Raw genomic sequence first — 17,380 nt, 5'->3', positions numbered from 1 at the left:
TAACAGGTTTTTTTTATGAAAACAATTATGATTTCTTGTTTATTCTTTGGAATTTGTTGTGTTTCAGAGATCATATCACTAAGTTTTATCCACTGGAAGGACCACCTGTGGCAGCAATGTCCCGCCACCAACAGACTCTGGCTAACTATCACACCTCTACTGTATGTACTTAACGTTTGTGATATGTTCTAGATCTATAGTATTTGATACCCTGCTGACCATAAGTCAAATTTGTTGGGTTTTTAAAAAAATAAAAATGTGTCCTGTATACAAACTACTGGCTTTAAAAGTAAGTTTTTTAAGGATGGGGTGGAGGGATTGTGATAGCCTTGGTTTCGTTATCAGCATCATAGTGGGAAAGTATTAATCTTGGCCGTAACTTAAAAGTTGTTGAAAATATTCTTATGAAACTTAGACAATGTGGACATATTTAACAAGGTTTATATCTGTGGCTTTAAAACCCCTGACTAAAAAACAGAACAACAACAACAGGAGAACAATAGCTTTTGCCTGACATAGCTCTTGTTCAGAATTTCAGACAGCAAAACTTATTTTCCATACATTTTTTTTTATTATTGATGTACAAAAAGCTAGAAAGTATGATGTCTTGGCTGGAGGCCTATAGAAAATAAATGCATCAAATTGAAATTTATTATCAAGTAACTTTCCCCTCACATTGCAGGTTGTGTGGACAAGCAATATTCTGTGTCTGTGATACATATGTGCGTAGCGGAGAAGTGCAATACACAATGTCTCTGTCCGACCTTCACCCGGCCGTATGGGCTCTTGGCCTCTCATTCCCTCTCATTATGATTGTCATCAATGAGCTTGTCAAACACAGAGAGATCAAGTAAGTTGTCTCGTCTAAATCATTGATGACACACATGCTATGGGATTGGAAATTTCCTTTAAAAAATAATAATATTAGTTTTAGGTTTAATAACACTTAATTTTGAATTTTTGTGAGGTAATTAAAATAACTAATTCTGTTAGTAGACATAAATGCTTATTCAAGGATTAAAAATAAACCTTTAGATGTATAGAAACACTACAGTATATGGAATATTCTATTGAATTTCAGGGTTGCAGTCAGATATCAAAAAAGAGCAAGGCTGAACTTTGGAACAAAGCTTGGAATGAATTCTCCATTTTAATGGAAATTATTTTGTACTCATGTGGTTGTTTTTTGTCAGTGCTAATGTAGGGATTGTTGTACCATCTGTGGCCTTCTGTAGTATTTTTACCCAATGTCTTTTTCATGCACATATATATTATTTACTTTTTTATGAATGATTTATATTTTTATAGATGATTGCGAAAGAAAAAACACTGTGAATTATGTTTATTTCTCATTAATTAACTATTGCCAAAATATATAATAAACATGAAATTTTAATGGCTCATCTGAGCATAAAGTGCATGTGCCGATCTATTATGATCACCTGTTCTCCACTGTTCTAAGTCAACATTTTGCTTATTTGCATTAGCATCAACATTTAGTTTTAAGATTTTATATAAATCAGTTTTGTGTCAATGTTTAGTTCTACTGGCCAAAGGCCAGAAGAGCTATTGCGATGGTGGGGGGTATGTGGATGTGGTCTGTGTGACTGTAAACAATTGCTTGTAAACACAATACAGATTTTACACTTATCCAGTGGTTAGATGTCCATGAGACCTCGGTTCTTTTGGAAAAAACAGCCAGACATTCCCATGCATAACTGGATTATGGTCCTTGAAATTATCAAGATTGCTATTGTTGCCGGGTAAAAAATAACAGTCTAAGGGAGGCAGCCTATTTAAGTTCGACTTTTCGATGAATAAGGAGGCTTTTCTACTTGTCTGCGTTGATGTACGGTTGAATATTTAGGAGAATATGGTATTTTCACTTATTACTCCCAATACCCTTCATTTAAATCACTTTATACTTCACACGGTATTTTAGGACAATCACAAAATGAGGTTGCATAACTCCATATTATCCTAAATACAAATTATGGCTCCTGATTGACTTAGGAACTTAGGTTAAAGTGTTAAGGCACATTTTGTCAGTTTCAAGTTTTAGGGCAAGTTGGGGTTTTTACTAATTACTTCTAAAGCCTTCATTTCAATTGACTTAATACTTCACACATTTATTGACGACCATCTTTAAGTTAGGTTACATCACACCATTTTATCTTGAATACAAATAATGGCCCCTTATTGACTTAGGAACTGAGGTTAAAATTTTAGGGCACATTTTGTCCAGTTTAATTTTTGTCAAAGTTGAGATGTTCTAAAATTACTTTTATACCCTTCATTTAATTCGCTTAATACTTTACAGTTGTTTGTGGCCATCACACAATTAGGGTACATAACTCCATATTATCCTGAATATAATTTTTTGGTCCTTGATCAAATAAAAAAGTTGCTGTTTTTGTGCCACTTTGAGTTTAAACATTAGATTTTGACTCTTTTTTTGCATTTGAAAACCACATTTTTTAGATAGATAGGAAGAGTTTATGAAGACCTTTCAGTGGATTTTGTTTGGCGCCCCTAGGGTCAAGGTCACTGTTGCTAAAAATAGATAACCATTTGGTACTGATTACCTTAAGTTTAAGTTGACATATTGTGACGAAACTGAAACTGAATCTCACAACAAAGGCTGAAGTTCTTATGTCAATCATTGGAATCCTGGTTTCTTGTTAATGTTTCAATTTTGACTTTTTTATTGTTTTGGTGGGCACATATTGCATCATTTTTGTATTCATATTGTTTAAGAGTTGAAAATTACAGTTTAAGAGGGTCTTGATTTTAGCTCTACTGGCTTGAGCTCAGAAGAGCTTATGTGATGGCTAGTGTGTATCATTCATACATCTATCTGTACATAATTGATTTTGCACGTTTGTTCAAATTATGCCCCTGGAGTAAAAACTGGCCACACCCCTGTGTTCCATAGACTTATTTAGGGCAATCTTTGAAATTCTACTCATCTGGAAATGCTAGGCTCAAACCCTTGATAGTTTGTATGTGCTATTAAATAGTGATCCTCAACCAAGATTGTTCAAATTATGTCCCTAGGGTCAAAACTGGCCCTGCCTCAGGAGTCACAAGTTTGCTATGGACTTTTATAAGAAAAACTGGTCTCAACCTACAATGCCCAGACCTTTGATATTGGTCATGTAATTTCATACGATTGCCCACTGAAGCTACAGCAATGAAATTTGGAACCTGCTTGGATGACCTCAACTAGGACCTTTTGACCTACTTTGTTATTTTTATTTACAGCAATGAAATTTGAACCATGTGTATGGTTTTGAAAACAAATATCAATGTAAGATTACGTTGAAAGTGACTTTTTGACCTTCTTTTTTATTTTTGAAGCAACATAAACTAATCTGCTATCTACATTTTCTGTCCTCACATGTTGAACATGCAACAATTTCAGCTAACCCAAACAAAATGTTCCAAATAAACTAGTACATAATGTATGTTGCCATCTACCTATACACACATGCTCTGGATTGAAAATAACCACAGCAGCCATGCCATTAGAGCTTGGGCCTTTATGGGCCTCTTGGTTATGATACTTTGACCATGTTTGTTGAAAATTGGTTAAAAATAGTAAATAAAAACTATTAAGTTATCACTCTACAGTCAAAATTTTCGTACCAAACTGGTTCCCACTCAGGGTATGGTTTGCCAAAATGGATTTCACATAAAATTATGACAAAAACCTTAACATTATTGTAGACAACATTTTCAACCTGATTTTCATCAGACTTGGAAAGCTTATATAGGTTATATTCTTGTATGAATTTTCTCTTGTCCTCAATTCGGCTTCATGTCATATTGGACATGGTCAGTGGTGGTTTTCAAAATTAGTATTATTTTGATCTAAGAATGGAGTAGCTAATGGGATTACTTGATATAAATAATGGACCTATACAGATAATGGAGTCAATGGTTACCATAAGTTTCATTTTGAAATCCACCCAAGATCATTTAAAACATTTGGCAAATACATGTATACTCTGTACCATTAACAACCCTGTAATTTGAGATTACATCAAGTGCAATGATACTGGTACTCCGGTGAGCGATATATGGCCATTATTGCCACCTTGTAGATGAAGTAAATGTTTACTTTTAAAGTGAATTAAAGACTATTAGTTTCAATGACATTGCATTAATAATTTTACATGTTGTTAATGAAGTATTATCTATATATATATATAAAGTTCAGTATTGTTTGTTATAGCTTTGAATTTACATGGTACCTTTATAAGTTGTAAATCAGCAATACAAGGACTGTTTCTTTTTTTGTATGTTTATTCTGATGTATGACTTTTATTTAATAATCAATGTTCATCGTAATCATAATCATGATCTTCCATCTTTAAATCACACGTGCATTGTGAATGTGTAATTTAAAAAATGAAAATCTTGATTATGCATATACTGTTTTCATTGTGTTGTATTGTTAATAAATGAAGAAATCCAAATCTGCTACAGCTCATGTTCGGCCGTGAAAGAAGTATGCTGCCAAAGCCCATACTGCGTAGGCGCACATGCATACATTGTGGCTCACCGTGAGCTAATGACAATGAAGGCATTCTTTGGCTTAAAATGATGTGTGTGGGCATGGGGCCATTCTCATTCATCAGAGGTTGGATCGTGATAAAATCTAACGTCACTCAGGTGAAAGGTACGTAACTCTGTTGAATGAGAATGGCACGGGGCATGCCCTGGAAATTTGTTTCCAGATAGGTTATTTGATATGCATGTTGGCTTATATTTACTACTGTTAAAAATATTTAAAGTACAACGATACTTTAGAACCTTAAATTGTATATGTCTGCCATGTATATGTTTTTGTTTCTTGGGAAAGAAAGTACAGGCTGCGGTCTACATGGCCCCTGACTCGTTAGTGTTCAATGCATTTATTACAAAAAATGAGTATGGTCAATAAGACATGTCATCGCAACTTTCAAGCGTTAATGCTGCATTACAAGCGCGAGCATACATGTAGATGGGTCATTAAGAAACCCAGCAATTAGCGCAGCCAATATAGACATATAGGGAAAGCGCAGCCAATATATAACAAAGAGGAAACGATGGTAATTGGCCTATATAGTTTGGGATCAAGTGTCATTAATGAAACAAACAAACTTTGGATTAATTTAAGGTAGCATACCCCTAATGCGCACCATTTCAAACTATGATCAGCTTGAAAATTTCTTAATGTGTATCATTTCCTGGATTCAAAAACAAAATTTAAAAGAAATTTACCTTCAAATAACAATTTTATTTAAATTTGAATTACCCTACCCCCATTTCAGAATTGTCGATAAAAACGACATCACCCGAGAGACAAGAAAAATCCTTTATTTCATTTATTTTTCAACATTTTGGTAATAGTTTGGTACCAGAGTAACAAGAACTATATTTGCATTCAGAAATAATACAGTATTGATCACATCACCAACAAATACAATCATACTGTACTGAAATAGCCATATGGTATTTCAATTTTAACATACTGTTTTGACCGCGTAAAATTGGAACATCGACATTTAAAAGCAAAATCAACAAGTTCTAGAAATACTCATGACCTGTTCTTTATTAATAATTATCTTTAATCATTTATGCCAAAAAATCAAAATGTTTTACCATCTCATTTAAAAAAGATAATGTTTGTAATTCCCAACCAGCTATTTCAGTAAATCTTCACAGAAGCTAATATTTATGTGTAGAAATGAATTTAATTACTTTTTAATGAAAACACAATATCATCTTCTGTAAAAAAAATGTTAGCTTATGAAAACAAAGAAGAAACAAATAAAATTATATTTGTGCTTCTAGCTGGATTCGAACAACTACCTTGAAACCCTCAAAAGATTTGTTGTCCTGTGCGTAACAACATAGGCTAAAGCATTAAAATTGAAGAGTTTCAAGTGGAGGTTTTTATTAGGGGTGTGCTACCTTAAAAATAATAAACGTAATAATGACAAAGATGGTTAAGAAATGTACCATATTTATTTATAATAGATCATTTTTATGCCCCCCTTCAAAGAAGAGAGGTATTTTGCTTTGCACATGTCGGTCGGTCCGTCAAGTGCTAACTCAACAATTCCTAGGCGTATTGTCATCAAACTTGACATGAAGGCTAGGCCTGACCGGTAGATGACCCCTATTGTTTTTTTGGGGGGTCAAAGGTCAAGGTCACAGTGACATTGAACGATAAAATTTTGTCAAAGCTTGTCTGAGTGATAAGTCGACAATGCCTGGACCTATGGTCATCAAACTTGACAATGAGGCTAGGTCTGACCAGTAGATGATCCCTATTGATTGAGGGGTCATCGGGTCAAAGGTCAAGGTTACATTGACCTTGCACGCAAACTCGACAATTCCTGGACCTACGGTCATCAAACTTGACATGAAGATTGAGCCTGAGCAGTAGATGACCCCTATTGTTTTAAGGGGTCATCGGGTCAAAGGATAAGGTCACAGTGACCTTGAACGTGAAAAGGTTGACAAAGCTTCTTCTAGTGATAACTCAACTATGCCTGGACCTTTGGTCATCACACATTACACGGAGGCTACATGTAGGCTTGCCAGTAGATAACCCCTGTTTAGTTTAGGGGTCAAAGGTCAAGGTCACAGTCACCTTGAATGTGAAAGGCTGTCCGAGTTATTACTCGACAATGCCTGCACCCATGGCCCTCAAACTTGACTTGGTGGCCTAAACAGTAGTTAACCCCTATTAAATTTAGGGGTCATCATGTCAAAGATCAAGTATCCTTGAACGCAAAAAGCTTGTCTGTGTGTTAACTCGATAATGCCTGCACCCATGGCCCCCAAACTTGACATTTAGGTTGGGGTGACCAGAAGATTACCTATATGGCGTTTGAGGTTATAATGTCAAAGGTCAAGGTCACATCTCATATTTGTCATTAAAATTACGTCATATTTACTTATTCCCTGCTGCTAAGAGGATACATTTGTACATGCAAATATCAGTTATCATCTGAACATGATAAAAATACTGTACCTTCTACCCACACACTTTAAATGTTCATAGTCTTAAAACTGCCTCAAAGGCAACCAATGTCAATGACAAATCATCTGTCATTTCGGTCCATGCAGATTCCATTCAATTGTCCAAATAATTTTGACAACATCTCTTGTTAAAACAATTGACGGAAGGCATATGAAAACGCATAATTAATTAAACAAACCAACTTTGGAATCATTTATTAACTGGCATTGATAACAAAATTATTTAAATCTTTTTGGGAAAGAAATGCTGAATTGAAACGATCTAGATCTGTCTATCAATAAAATGTTACTGTTAGGTAATGATTAACAAAGAATGAATAATTCAGAACAAAATCTATGTCACTATTTCAAAAGCCGGGTTGTTTATTATAAAACAATTTTTTTAGTAACATGAATCTTTAAACAGATATTATGTTTTATAATTGTTGATGTACCTGGTATAAAATATGTCAAATATGTAAAAAAAAAAAAAATTGCAAAATATGCAAAGGTCATGTTACAAAATGACATTATATTTATACACCCTATGACATAATGAAAAATATGGAAATACGATATATTAAAAAAAAAATATACAAAAAATGTAAACTCAATTTCATAAAGACCACACGTATACTCGACATTTGCTAGCGAAACGTCATATGGCGCATCAACGCAATACTTGTCGTACCATTTGTTGTAGTCGTCTTATTGAACCTTTTCGTCAAAACACTCCGGAAGTTTACAAATGCAATCAATTATTATACTGATCGATTTAACGCATTTTTTTTCGAAGACTTTGGGAATTCGGTAATGCATTCATTTTTTTAACTTTGGACTAGAGAGTGTAACTTGTTGTAATCGAATATTAATTGGAAATATAACATTTTACGAACACAATAGGATGTTAAAAACGCAAAGGCATATAGTCCACAGTCGATACTATTATTTTGTTTCATAACGTCCGGAATCAATACCTTTATTTCAGCTTTATTTCTCCCATAAATTTGGGACAATTGAATTTTCATCCATCTGGTATCATATTTCGCTCTTTACCCAAAATTTCCAGCAAATAAATATTTTCCTTATTTAAAATGGTTAATACCCAGTGATCATTATGAGTATGACGAATCATAATAGCAGGAAAAGTTGCTGGATCCACGGGAAAATTCCACCTGCCTTCTTTTTCTAGACGAACAGGCACCTTTTCAAAGTTGCATATCCGGTTTTCAATATCATGAATTGTGGTAAATCTTATTTTGGAGTAAGAGTGCATCTTTAAATACTGTTCAAATTACCATTTGGGATTGATAAACAAACGTTAAGTAAAATATTTATGATCTATTTGTCACGAACATATACATATGATATGACAACATATGAGAATATTTAAACTTTTGTAAGCTGATGACACAGCCATTGTTTGTGAAACTGCAAATTATTTACAGGAGTGTTTAAATGCTATCATGACTACTGTCTTACATGACATTTAAAAGTTAATATTGACAGAGATTGTAATATTCTCATCTGGTAGAATGACAAATCACACTTTCAAATTTGATAATATGGACATAAAAACTGTGAAAGATTACACGTATCTTGTAATATATTTTAGTCGTTCTGGGTCATTTCTTTCTGCCAAATAACCCAACACATTGCAAACCAAGCTACAAAAGCAATGTATTGCCTGATAAAAAAGGCTTAATCATTATATCTCCTATTTAATATGCGAATTGAATTGTTTGATAAGCTAGTTAAACCAATACTTCTTTATGGATGTGAAATATAAGGATGTGGAAACTTGGAGTTATTGAAACAGGTACAACTTAAATTTTTGAAGCACATGTTAAGCCTTCATCCTCAACACCAAACGCATTGGTGTATGGTGGGATTGGAGTATTTCCTATTCGAACTGACATAGAAACACGGATGATTAAGTTTTGGGCACACCTAGTCCATAAAACTGTCTACAAAACTTGACTCTGCGATATATTGTCTTTATGGTGATCTGCAAAATAACGGTCATAAAAACAATTTCATCTCGATAAATATTTAAAAAAAATAATATGTTAATAAAATAGGCATACATGGAATTTGGTTATCACATACATTTATTAATTGTAGATGGCTAACCCTCTCAGTAACATAAATGTTAAAAGATTTGTTTAATAATGGCAATTACATTACATTAAACACGTCTACAAGTTTCCGATTTTATAAAACATTAATACGGAGTTTGAAGTGGAAACATATCTTAATACCGCCTATGACAAAAATATAAGAAGTTATGCAAAATTACGAACAAGAAATCACAATTTGCTATGTGAAATCGGACGATGGAGTAATATCACATACGAGAATAGAAAATGCACGCGTTGCAATTGTACGATAGGTGACGAATACCAATGTATAACACATTGTCCTGATTTTTTTTTAAATCTGAGAAAAAACATAAATTAACCCTGTACTTTACTTTACACCAAGCTAGGTTATATTCGTGCAATTCTTTACAAGCACGAATGAAGATGATTTCAGGAAACTATCAATATTTGTTAACCACATTTTAAAATCATTTACCACTTAGTGTTAAAAACTGTTTAATATGAAACGTATATCACTCCTATTTTATTTGGTGAATTAGAATTGGAGAAATCTCCCATGCTATATACCTATAGGTTATATATGCATTCTGTTCCGGAGAATTTTGATAATTGGCATACTGTTATTTTTCTGTTTTAAAATGATTCATCTTGACATAATTATAATTCTAGTTATTGATAATTGTAATTTTATTTGTTATTTGACAGCATTTGAAACTCAATGATTTATTCCCTTCAGACAACATTAAACTCAATGTACTTTGTTTTCATGATGTGTCTGCATAAAACCTCGTTATACTAAGTATTTATATTTTCATCATGTTTGTAAACTCTGTTTACATTGAGTGTATGAATGAACTTTGAAACTTTAAACAATTATAATGGATGAAGAAAAAACTAAGTGAAATTGATTACGAAACATAATATTAGTAAAAACAATTACTATTCTTATTGACGCGCTTTTTTCAAGTTTCAAAATACCGACATATAGAACAAAACTAGTTAAATAAATACAATTTAAATGCGTAGATATTATTATTCAAATAATGCATTCGCTTGTAACGCGAACACGCATGCAAATTATTACAAGTTAAAAGAAAATGAACTATATGTATTTCTTAAGACGCAGCATACATGTATCTTGTTATTTTTGCCAAATTTGCATATAAATTGAATGCAGATGCACAGCGTCATAAATTGTACAACATAAATATGTTAATGTTAGTTTTACCATAAACATTAGTCAGTCATTTCGAATCATTTTCTGATATTATTGATGACTTCTTTTTGTCTGTCTCAACTCTATTCCACAAGAACCTATTTCCATGTTGAGAGCCAACTACATTAAGAGAGATTGCTAACACTAGGGCCAGGCCCGCGTAACCCACCACTTGATACAGGAACGTCTGTGGACCAAAGTTTTCGTACAGGTAGCCTATAAGCCTTAAATGGCAAATGCCACCTACAGATCCGCCCAACATGAATATCATCATTCCAATCCCGGTCAGTTCCATGTGGTAGTCGATCCATGCCATACAAGATGGCCAGAGCGGCGCTATAAACACCCCGAGTGGTTGTACCAACACCCAGTGGGCCATGGTGTTGTGCTTGGCGAGAATATTCATGAGAACGGCAATGACGGTGAGGCCGCCTGTTTCGATCAATATCAGGATGCGTATAGACACCCACTTTGCAGCGATTGAGAACAGTACCCGCCCTACCGTAAAGCTGATCCAGAATGCTGTGTTGATATAGGAAGCGTCGTCGTTGGAGAATTGAAGCTGGTCAATGGAGAAGCTGCGGATGAAGTTGGCCACGACGCGCTCCCCGCCGAAGGCGTTCGCGAAGTACAGGATTGACAGTGAAAAGATTTGCACCCCGTACCAAGTCCGCCCACCCGTGCACGTGGCGGGATTCACCATATCAATCAGCTTTCTGTTTTTCTTAGCTTTGACGCTTTCGCCAACGACCTTGTTCATGTTTATTTTTTGAAACTTTCGTTCTCGAATTTGAAAGAAATAAAATGAAAAAGAATGTAATAGAACTAATCCGGCTGAAGTCATGTAAGCATATTCTATTTTTGATTCCTTGATTATTTGTGTTTCTTGTGTGACATTTGAATAGGAAACAGAATGGACAATGTAAGGCATCTCGGTGACATTTATGAACGTGTTATTAAGGGGCACGTTCACTGTATTCACCAGGGCGAGGAACGGGTTGGTGTAGAGCGGGATCAGGAATGATCCAATTCCGTAACCAGAATGCAACAGAATCATTGGCGAGGCAGACTTTTCCAACCAAAGGTTCAGAATCAACTTTTGGCCCGCTGTAAAGATATTATTGCACAAAAGTTGTAACAGAAAGAAAATATTTATCTACATCATAGGTTTTAAATAATATGTAAACATATTCAGATCAACCATACATACTTCTTACTTTCTTCGGAAGAAGAATGGTTAACTAATGCAGAACAGTGCTAAGATTAAACCTCAGGCAAAGGTGATAAACGATAGTCCTCTACTAAATTCTAGATCATGACGAGATAATATACGTATTTGACGAACCTAACTACTCAATATTTCTGTTTGACTTAAGAGTAAGCAAAACGAAAGTAAGCTGTACCTATGTTAATAACGGATTCCATTATGCCTCCGATAAAGCAGAGCGCCCAAAGAACATCGACGTCGGGGGAGTACGGGACGGCAAAAGTGACTGCGGCGGCGATGTGCAGGCTGACCGCCAGCATCAGGTGACACCATTGTCCAAACCGATCAACCAACAGACCGCCCAAAACACAGCCCGGAAACAAACCCACGCTCCGACCGGAAGTGGCGAATGCGAGCTTTTCATAGTCCGTATTCAATTTCAACACCAAGTCCTTTTGTGTTGGTCCGAATATTTCCATATACAGACCCTGAAGTAGACCATGGATCGTATTAAATATCAGCAAATGATGACTTAATTTTAAATCTGAATTATTGAATGAAGCTGTCTGAACCCTTATTTTGCAAAATTTCATAATTTCTGAAATGTAAATGTATCTTACCAGCGCCAACCATGTTGCCACGAGAAATCCAGTTTCAACAAATTTTGCCAGTGAACTCTTTACAGTCTTTCCATCACTCTCTTTGAACATTAATTCCTTTTCAATTTCCATAACTTTCATCTAGTAAACGAAGATACGATGGTTATGTTTACGTGTAATAGTTCATTCGTTAGAAGCTATGTAGGTGAATCTCCGCTTATCTATGTCTGAAAATCCACTGTATTACCGCATGCTATTATTTCAAAGACTATAATTGTATGCATGAAACAATCGAAACAAACATGTGGTCGGTGAAGAATTTGTGGTAAACGTGATTTTATGAAGTGTAACAATTTCTTGGAGATACAGAAAATATTATCTATGTGTAACATTCAACTTCGATAAAAATGTTGTTGGTGATCATACCGTAGTGAATCAGGTCTTCGTACTACGGTTTCTATATTGTTCGCCCGTGCCTTACGACTTAAATCAATTAATCTCTTGGTAGAAGAAAGGTATCACAGCGACTTGTTTTTCGTAGATGTCTTATAGCATTTGAACCTTACATTGACAAACTTAGCCTGCCTCCAGAGCACTTGCTCTCGTCGTTTACAGGTTGGCCAATCTTAACACTAGCTGTCTTGCAATGTTTCGCTTTGTATGAGAGAAGTATTTAGCAAAGTGTCCCCTCGAGGTCGGCCACATAAGTAACGTATTAAATTTCATGGCTTTTTTCCGGTCTTGTTTGAGTCTACTCGCGATTATTCAGTGGTAATCCTCTTTTATGGACTGGTTAGCGCCTGCCTGATGTCATTTTCCTCGACCATGATGATGTATTTCATGGAAGCCCTGCATGCCTTCTAGTGCTGATCTGCACGTTTGTTCTCGGAAACACATTATTGCAGAAAAAAGGCGATATCTGTTGAGCAAGTCACGAATCATAAGGTCCCCATACGACTGAGTTTCAATCCAACGGTTACAATTGGTTTTAACATGTTCTATTTTCAGAGGCAATCAGGGGCGGATCAAGAATTCGACATTAAAGGAAGCGTAACTTAGAAGGCGTAACCTTTTGAATTGCGCCCCTCCCTCAGAACCGAAATTTTAACAAATTATTGTCCAAAATGGGTGTCTTTTATATATTTTTTCTCCTTTATTGAACTAAAATGTAAATTTGGACGATTTTTGGGGAGCTTTTTCAAACAGTTGATGAATTGTTAATTTTTGGCGTATCATGGCTTTCGGATAATACAAATTAACACAAGTCATTTTTAAATGTTGTTGTGTAAAAAAACAAATAAGATAACTCTTAGAATAAAATGTTTTTTAATGAAAAACAAGTATAGAAATATAAAAAGGAAAACTTTAAAAGGTACTCGCTCATGTTTTTTTTACTAAAAATTAGTTTTCCCGGCAATGCATCTGAAAACACTTACTTTATCATTATTTTACTACTTGATATCTGGGAGTAAGATTATTATGTATTATTGGTCCCAGATGATAGACATTGTAGAAAAAAATCAATTAAAGTATAAAAAGTATTTTGGTTTTAGTTTGGTGCGAATCCACGATGGTAAATTCAAGAAAAAAAGAAACCGCCGACCGTACCACTAGGCAACCAGGACTTATTTAATAGTGAAGGCTATTTTGAAGTTTTAACAAGACATTGATAACATCACGTGATAATGTAAATTAACCAATCAAGCAACAATAAAGCCGTAATTAAGTGACCATAACCATTTAACGCTTATGGCAATGTGGTCTTCAAAGACGTGATTCGAGCAAATATCAACTGAAGGGTTCCAGCGTTTGATGTTTTAGTTTTAACACTCCTAATGATTTGCCACATTTGATTTCGTCACACAAAATTGCATTTTACAAAAAACGTGAGCGAGTCCCTTTTAATGTTACGTAAAAGAATGTTTAACTGCATGAAGTGTAGCCTATGAGAGAGGAGTGAAAGGTTGGAGAGCAGAAGAAAGCATAAGAGTAGGAGGATTGGGCGACCAGAACCTTTATTGTTTTTCTTATTAAATGTGTGCAGAGATTTGAAAATATACTTACAGGATTCAGGACTAAGTGACACGTTACCAAACAAAATCATGTTTAAAGTAGTGTTTCAGAAATTTGAAATGTCAGTAGCTGGTCTGTTTGGGATAGTGCCACCATAATTACTTCCCCCTTACCCAATTAATAAATTTATCTATAATTCAAAATGTTATCCCCGATGATTTAAAGTCCGCAAGAGTTGTTCCTCTTTATAAGAAAACCGGAGTCGGGGATTATCGACCCGCTTCAATACTTATTGTTTCCCAGATATTTGAACGGGTAGTGTATGATCAGGTGGGACAGTATCTTAAAGAAAAAAGTTTCTTTCATGCTTTTCGATGAAATATGGTGTTTTTTCAGTGAAATAATAACAGTGAAAATATCAATTTGATATTTTCACTGCAAAATAAGGAGTGAAAATATCAACTTTCATAACTACTTTTAAAATCCATTGTAGCTGAATGTTCGGATGTTTGCTTTCATACCAAACAAATTACAGACGAAAACAACTGTATGAACATAAATAGAATATAAGTATCTTCCATGGCCGAGAGTGTAAGATAGGTTCATTCCGACCCGAGCGTAGGGTGTTTTGCAGAAAGGAGGTTTACCGAGTTTCCGCAAAACACCCTGCGCGAGGTTCGCGATGAACCGTTCTTACAAGAGCGGCTATGGTAGATGCTTTTTCTCCCTCCTCAGTTAAAGAAAATTAAGTAAAAATGTATTTTTTGCTGGAACTCTTTTGTGCTTAGTAATTGCGTATGGATATGTGATCATTCGTGGTTGTCATGGACATGCGCGTAGTGATTCAGATTATATTAATAGTCAAATCGGTCTTTAAATAGTTCTAAGAAGAGTGAAGCATTATTTCTTGAAAGGTGCATGAAAACTGTTTTATGGTGACATTTGAAACAGAAAAAAATTAACTAGCAATCTAAATATAGCCACAAGACAATGTTTCCATGATGCTACAGACGACAGTCTTCAACAATGGAGGTAATTACAATGTGGTGACCATTAAAAAGGAGTTCCATACGGGTATTTTATCTTCGCCCGTGTGCAAGATAAGAATTTCTAGCATGGTTAAATTATTGGATCTACTTATCTGAGGCGGGAGAATGCTGTATCATCGTTCAAATGTATTTTGAACGTTTTGTCGTCGTAATACGTAATACGAACTTCCCGGAAAATTCACACAACAATTTACAGATTTACTTATTTTTTTAGCCCACCCACGCTCGAAATTTGTCAATAAACTAGCGTGGTCCTCATCATTACCTGGAAATCGATCTGTCTTCAAGCAAATTATACTCAGGGGTCCAACGTGGTTTGTGTTTGCAGAATTTTAAGTGAGGGAAATGTGTGATGCGGAATAAAATGGCGGTGTTCGAAGACATTTTGGTGTTTTGGAAATATATTTTCACCTGGTAAGTAAGTTTTATCACTTTTCTCGCGATATGAATACGCCTACCCGGAGGCCACACGAGTAAGCTTCTCACAGTTTTTAAACCTATGTTTCTAGAGGCATTAACAAAAAGTTATTGAATGTATAAGCTGAGCGATTAGTAGTTCACAAAGTGAAAATAGAAAAATACGTGACTTGAAACTGTGGTTTTTAGGTAAAGTGCACCTTTCTTGTACATATTTTAGCTATTTTTCGTTGAATCTTTACATATTTTTTTTATTTTCGACGGTAAATGCACTTACATGGGCCCTATACGCCGATTTTTCTATGTTTAAACACCTTTTATGTTGGGCGGGGAAGAATTATGCAGTTTTTGTGTGATGCAGAATCAGAATAAGCGTGCATTAATAGAAGTGTAATTTAGACACGGGTTGTAAGACATGTTATTATTAATAACAAAATGCAATTTGTTAGCCAATAAGAACGTACCGTGTTATGCAAAAAATCCCAGATACACTTGTGTACTGTCCTAGCAATTCATATATTTGCTCATTAAATGATTACTCTTTTTATCAATGTAAGAACTCTTGATGCAGCACGAACGTCCTGCAATACAGAAAAAAAGGAATGCAAACATTTTCAGTCTGATACTTTTTTACCACGAAAATCACAAAAATACGTTTTAAAACAGTGGTTGTCTTCGTTAATTAGCGTTGTGCCCAAATATCCATTGTCAGACAACTGCCGTGGTTGGTGTGTGTGTAGGGGGTGGGGGTGGGTGGGGTTTGTTTTTTATGACACTCGTGAAATAAAATACGATCTTACACTGAAATAAACAAATATCCTCTGTATAAATTTAGTCTGGTTTAAGAAGTGGTTAATCAACAGACACCTGTCTTATACACCTTACAGACTATAAAAATATTATGTTTCAAGTGGATGAAGGTAATTTTTTAGGCATGGTTCTTCTTGATCTGCAAAGGGTTTTCGATACTGTAGATCACTCTATTCTTCTAACGAAAATGGAAGCGTTAGGACTTGACCACAATATAATCAGATGGTTCAAATAATATTTATCTGATAGACACCAGCTTGTGGTAGTTGCTGGAATATTTTCATCATCATCTAATATCACATGTGGTGTTCCTCGAGGATCTATTCCAGGCCCACTGTTCTTTCTAATTTATGTAAATGATTTGTATGATGTGGTCAAAAATAAACTTGATACAGATGATTCTAGTATACTTGTTGTAGGTAGAAATAAGTCATTGATTGAAAAGGAGTTGTAAGATAATCAGGAATGAGTGAGTCAATGGTTGACAATAAATTGTCTTTACACTAAAAACAGAGTTTATATGGTTTGTCTCAAAGCCTAAATATACATCAGATCCTGTTCTAAATATTAATTGTAATGGCACTGTTATTCATCTGTCAATACCTATTTGCTACTTTAAATCATATTTTATTATGTAAGTCCGTGGGCCGTTCGGTTGTTAAGAAGGCTAATGCAAGGTTTTTTAATAGGAAACCTGATTATCTTTCTCAACATACCCCAAAAAGCTTTTGGTTATGACCCTTATTCGGTGTCACTTTGATTACTCCTGTTCTTTCTGGTACCATGGTTTAGTCAAAATATGGAAAGATAAATATCAAATAATGCAGAAGAAGCTGATACGGTTTTTCTTAACTTGGAACAAAGGTCACATATTGATAATGAACATTTCACATCCCTAAACTGGTTACCAGTTAATATAAGAGTTGAACAAACACCTTGTGTGATGTGTT

At 34.9% G+C, this 17,380-nt stretch overlaps 2 protein-coding genes across 3 annotated transcripts in view; one reads left to right on the top strand and one right to left on the bottom strand.

The window, feature by feature from the left end:
- The window catches only part of LOC128221333 (transmembrane protein 94-like), a 60,236-nt gene extending 55,761 nt beyond the window's left edge, over positions 1 to 4,475 (top strand). For both annotated transcript variants that reach the window (XM_052929911.1, XM_052929901.1), the window contains exons 30-32: positions 68 to 161; positions 683 to 850; positions 1,082 to 4,475. In XM_052929911.1, the coding sequence (XP_052785871.1) occupies positions 68 to 161; positions 683 to 850; positions 1,082 to 1,154 (335 nt within the window). In that variant the 3' untranslated portion in view covers positions 1,155 to 4,475. The remainder of the gene's footprint in view (positions 1 to 67; positions 162 to 682; positions 851 to 1,081) is intronic.
- A 5,888-nt stretch (positions 4,476 to 10,363) lies between these two features.
- Positions 10,364 to 12,282, bottom strand: LOC128215738 (sodium-dependent glucose transporter 1A-like). The gene is made up of 3 exons (XM_052922336.1): positions 12,163 to 12,282; positions 11,739 to 12,030; positions 10,364 to 11,442 (listed from the first exon to the last, which is right to left on the bottom strand). Exons 1-3 carry the CDS (start codon positions 12,280 to 12,282, stop codon positions 10,364 to 10,366), a joined length of 1,491 nt encoding a protein of 496 aa, XP_052778296.1.
- Positions 12,283 to 17,380: the final 5,098 nt, after the last annotated feature.

This window comes from Mya arenaria, chromosome 2 (genome assembly GCF_026914265.1).
Source record: "Mya arenaria isolate MELC-2E11 chromosome 2, ASM2691426v1".
In the NCBI taxonomy this organism is placed as follows: Eukaryota; Metazoa; Mollusca; class Bivalvia; order Myida; family Myidae; genus Mya; species Mya arenaria.
The sequence above is the reverse complement of the archived record's forward strand: the minus strand, read 5'-3'. Positions and strand labels throughout refer to the sequence as shown.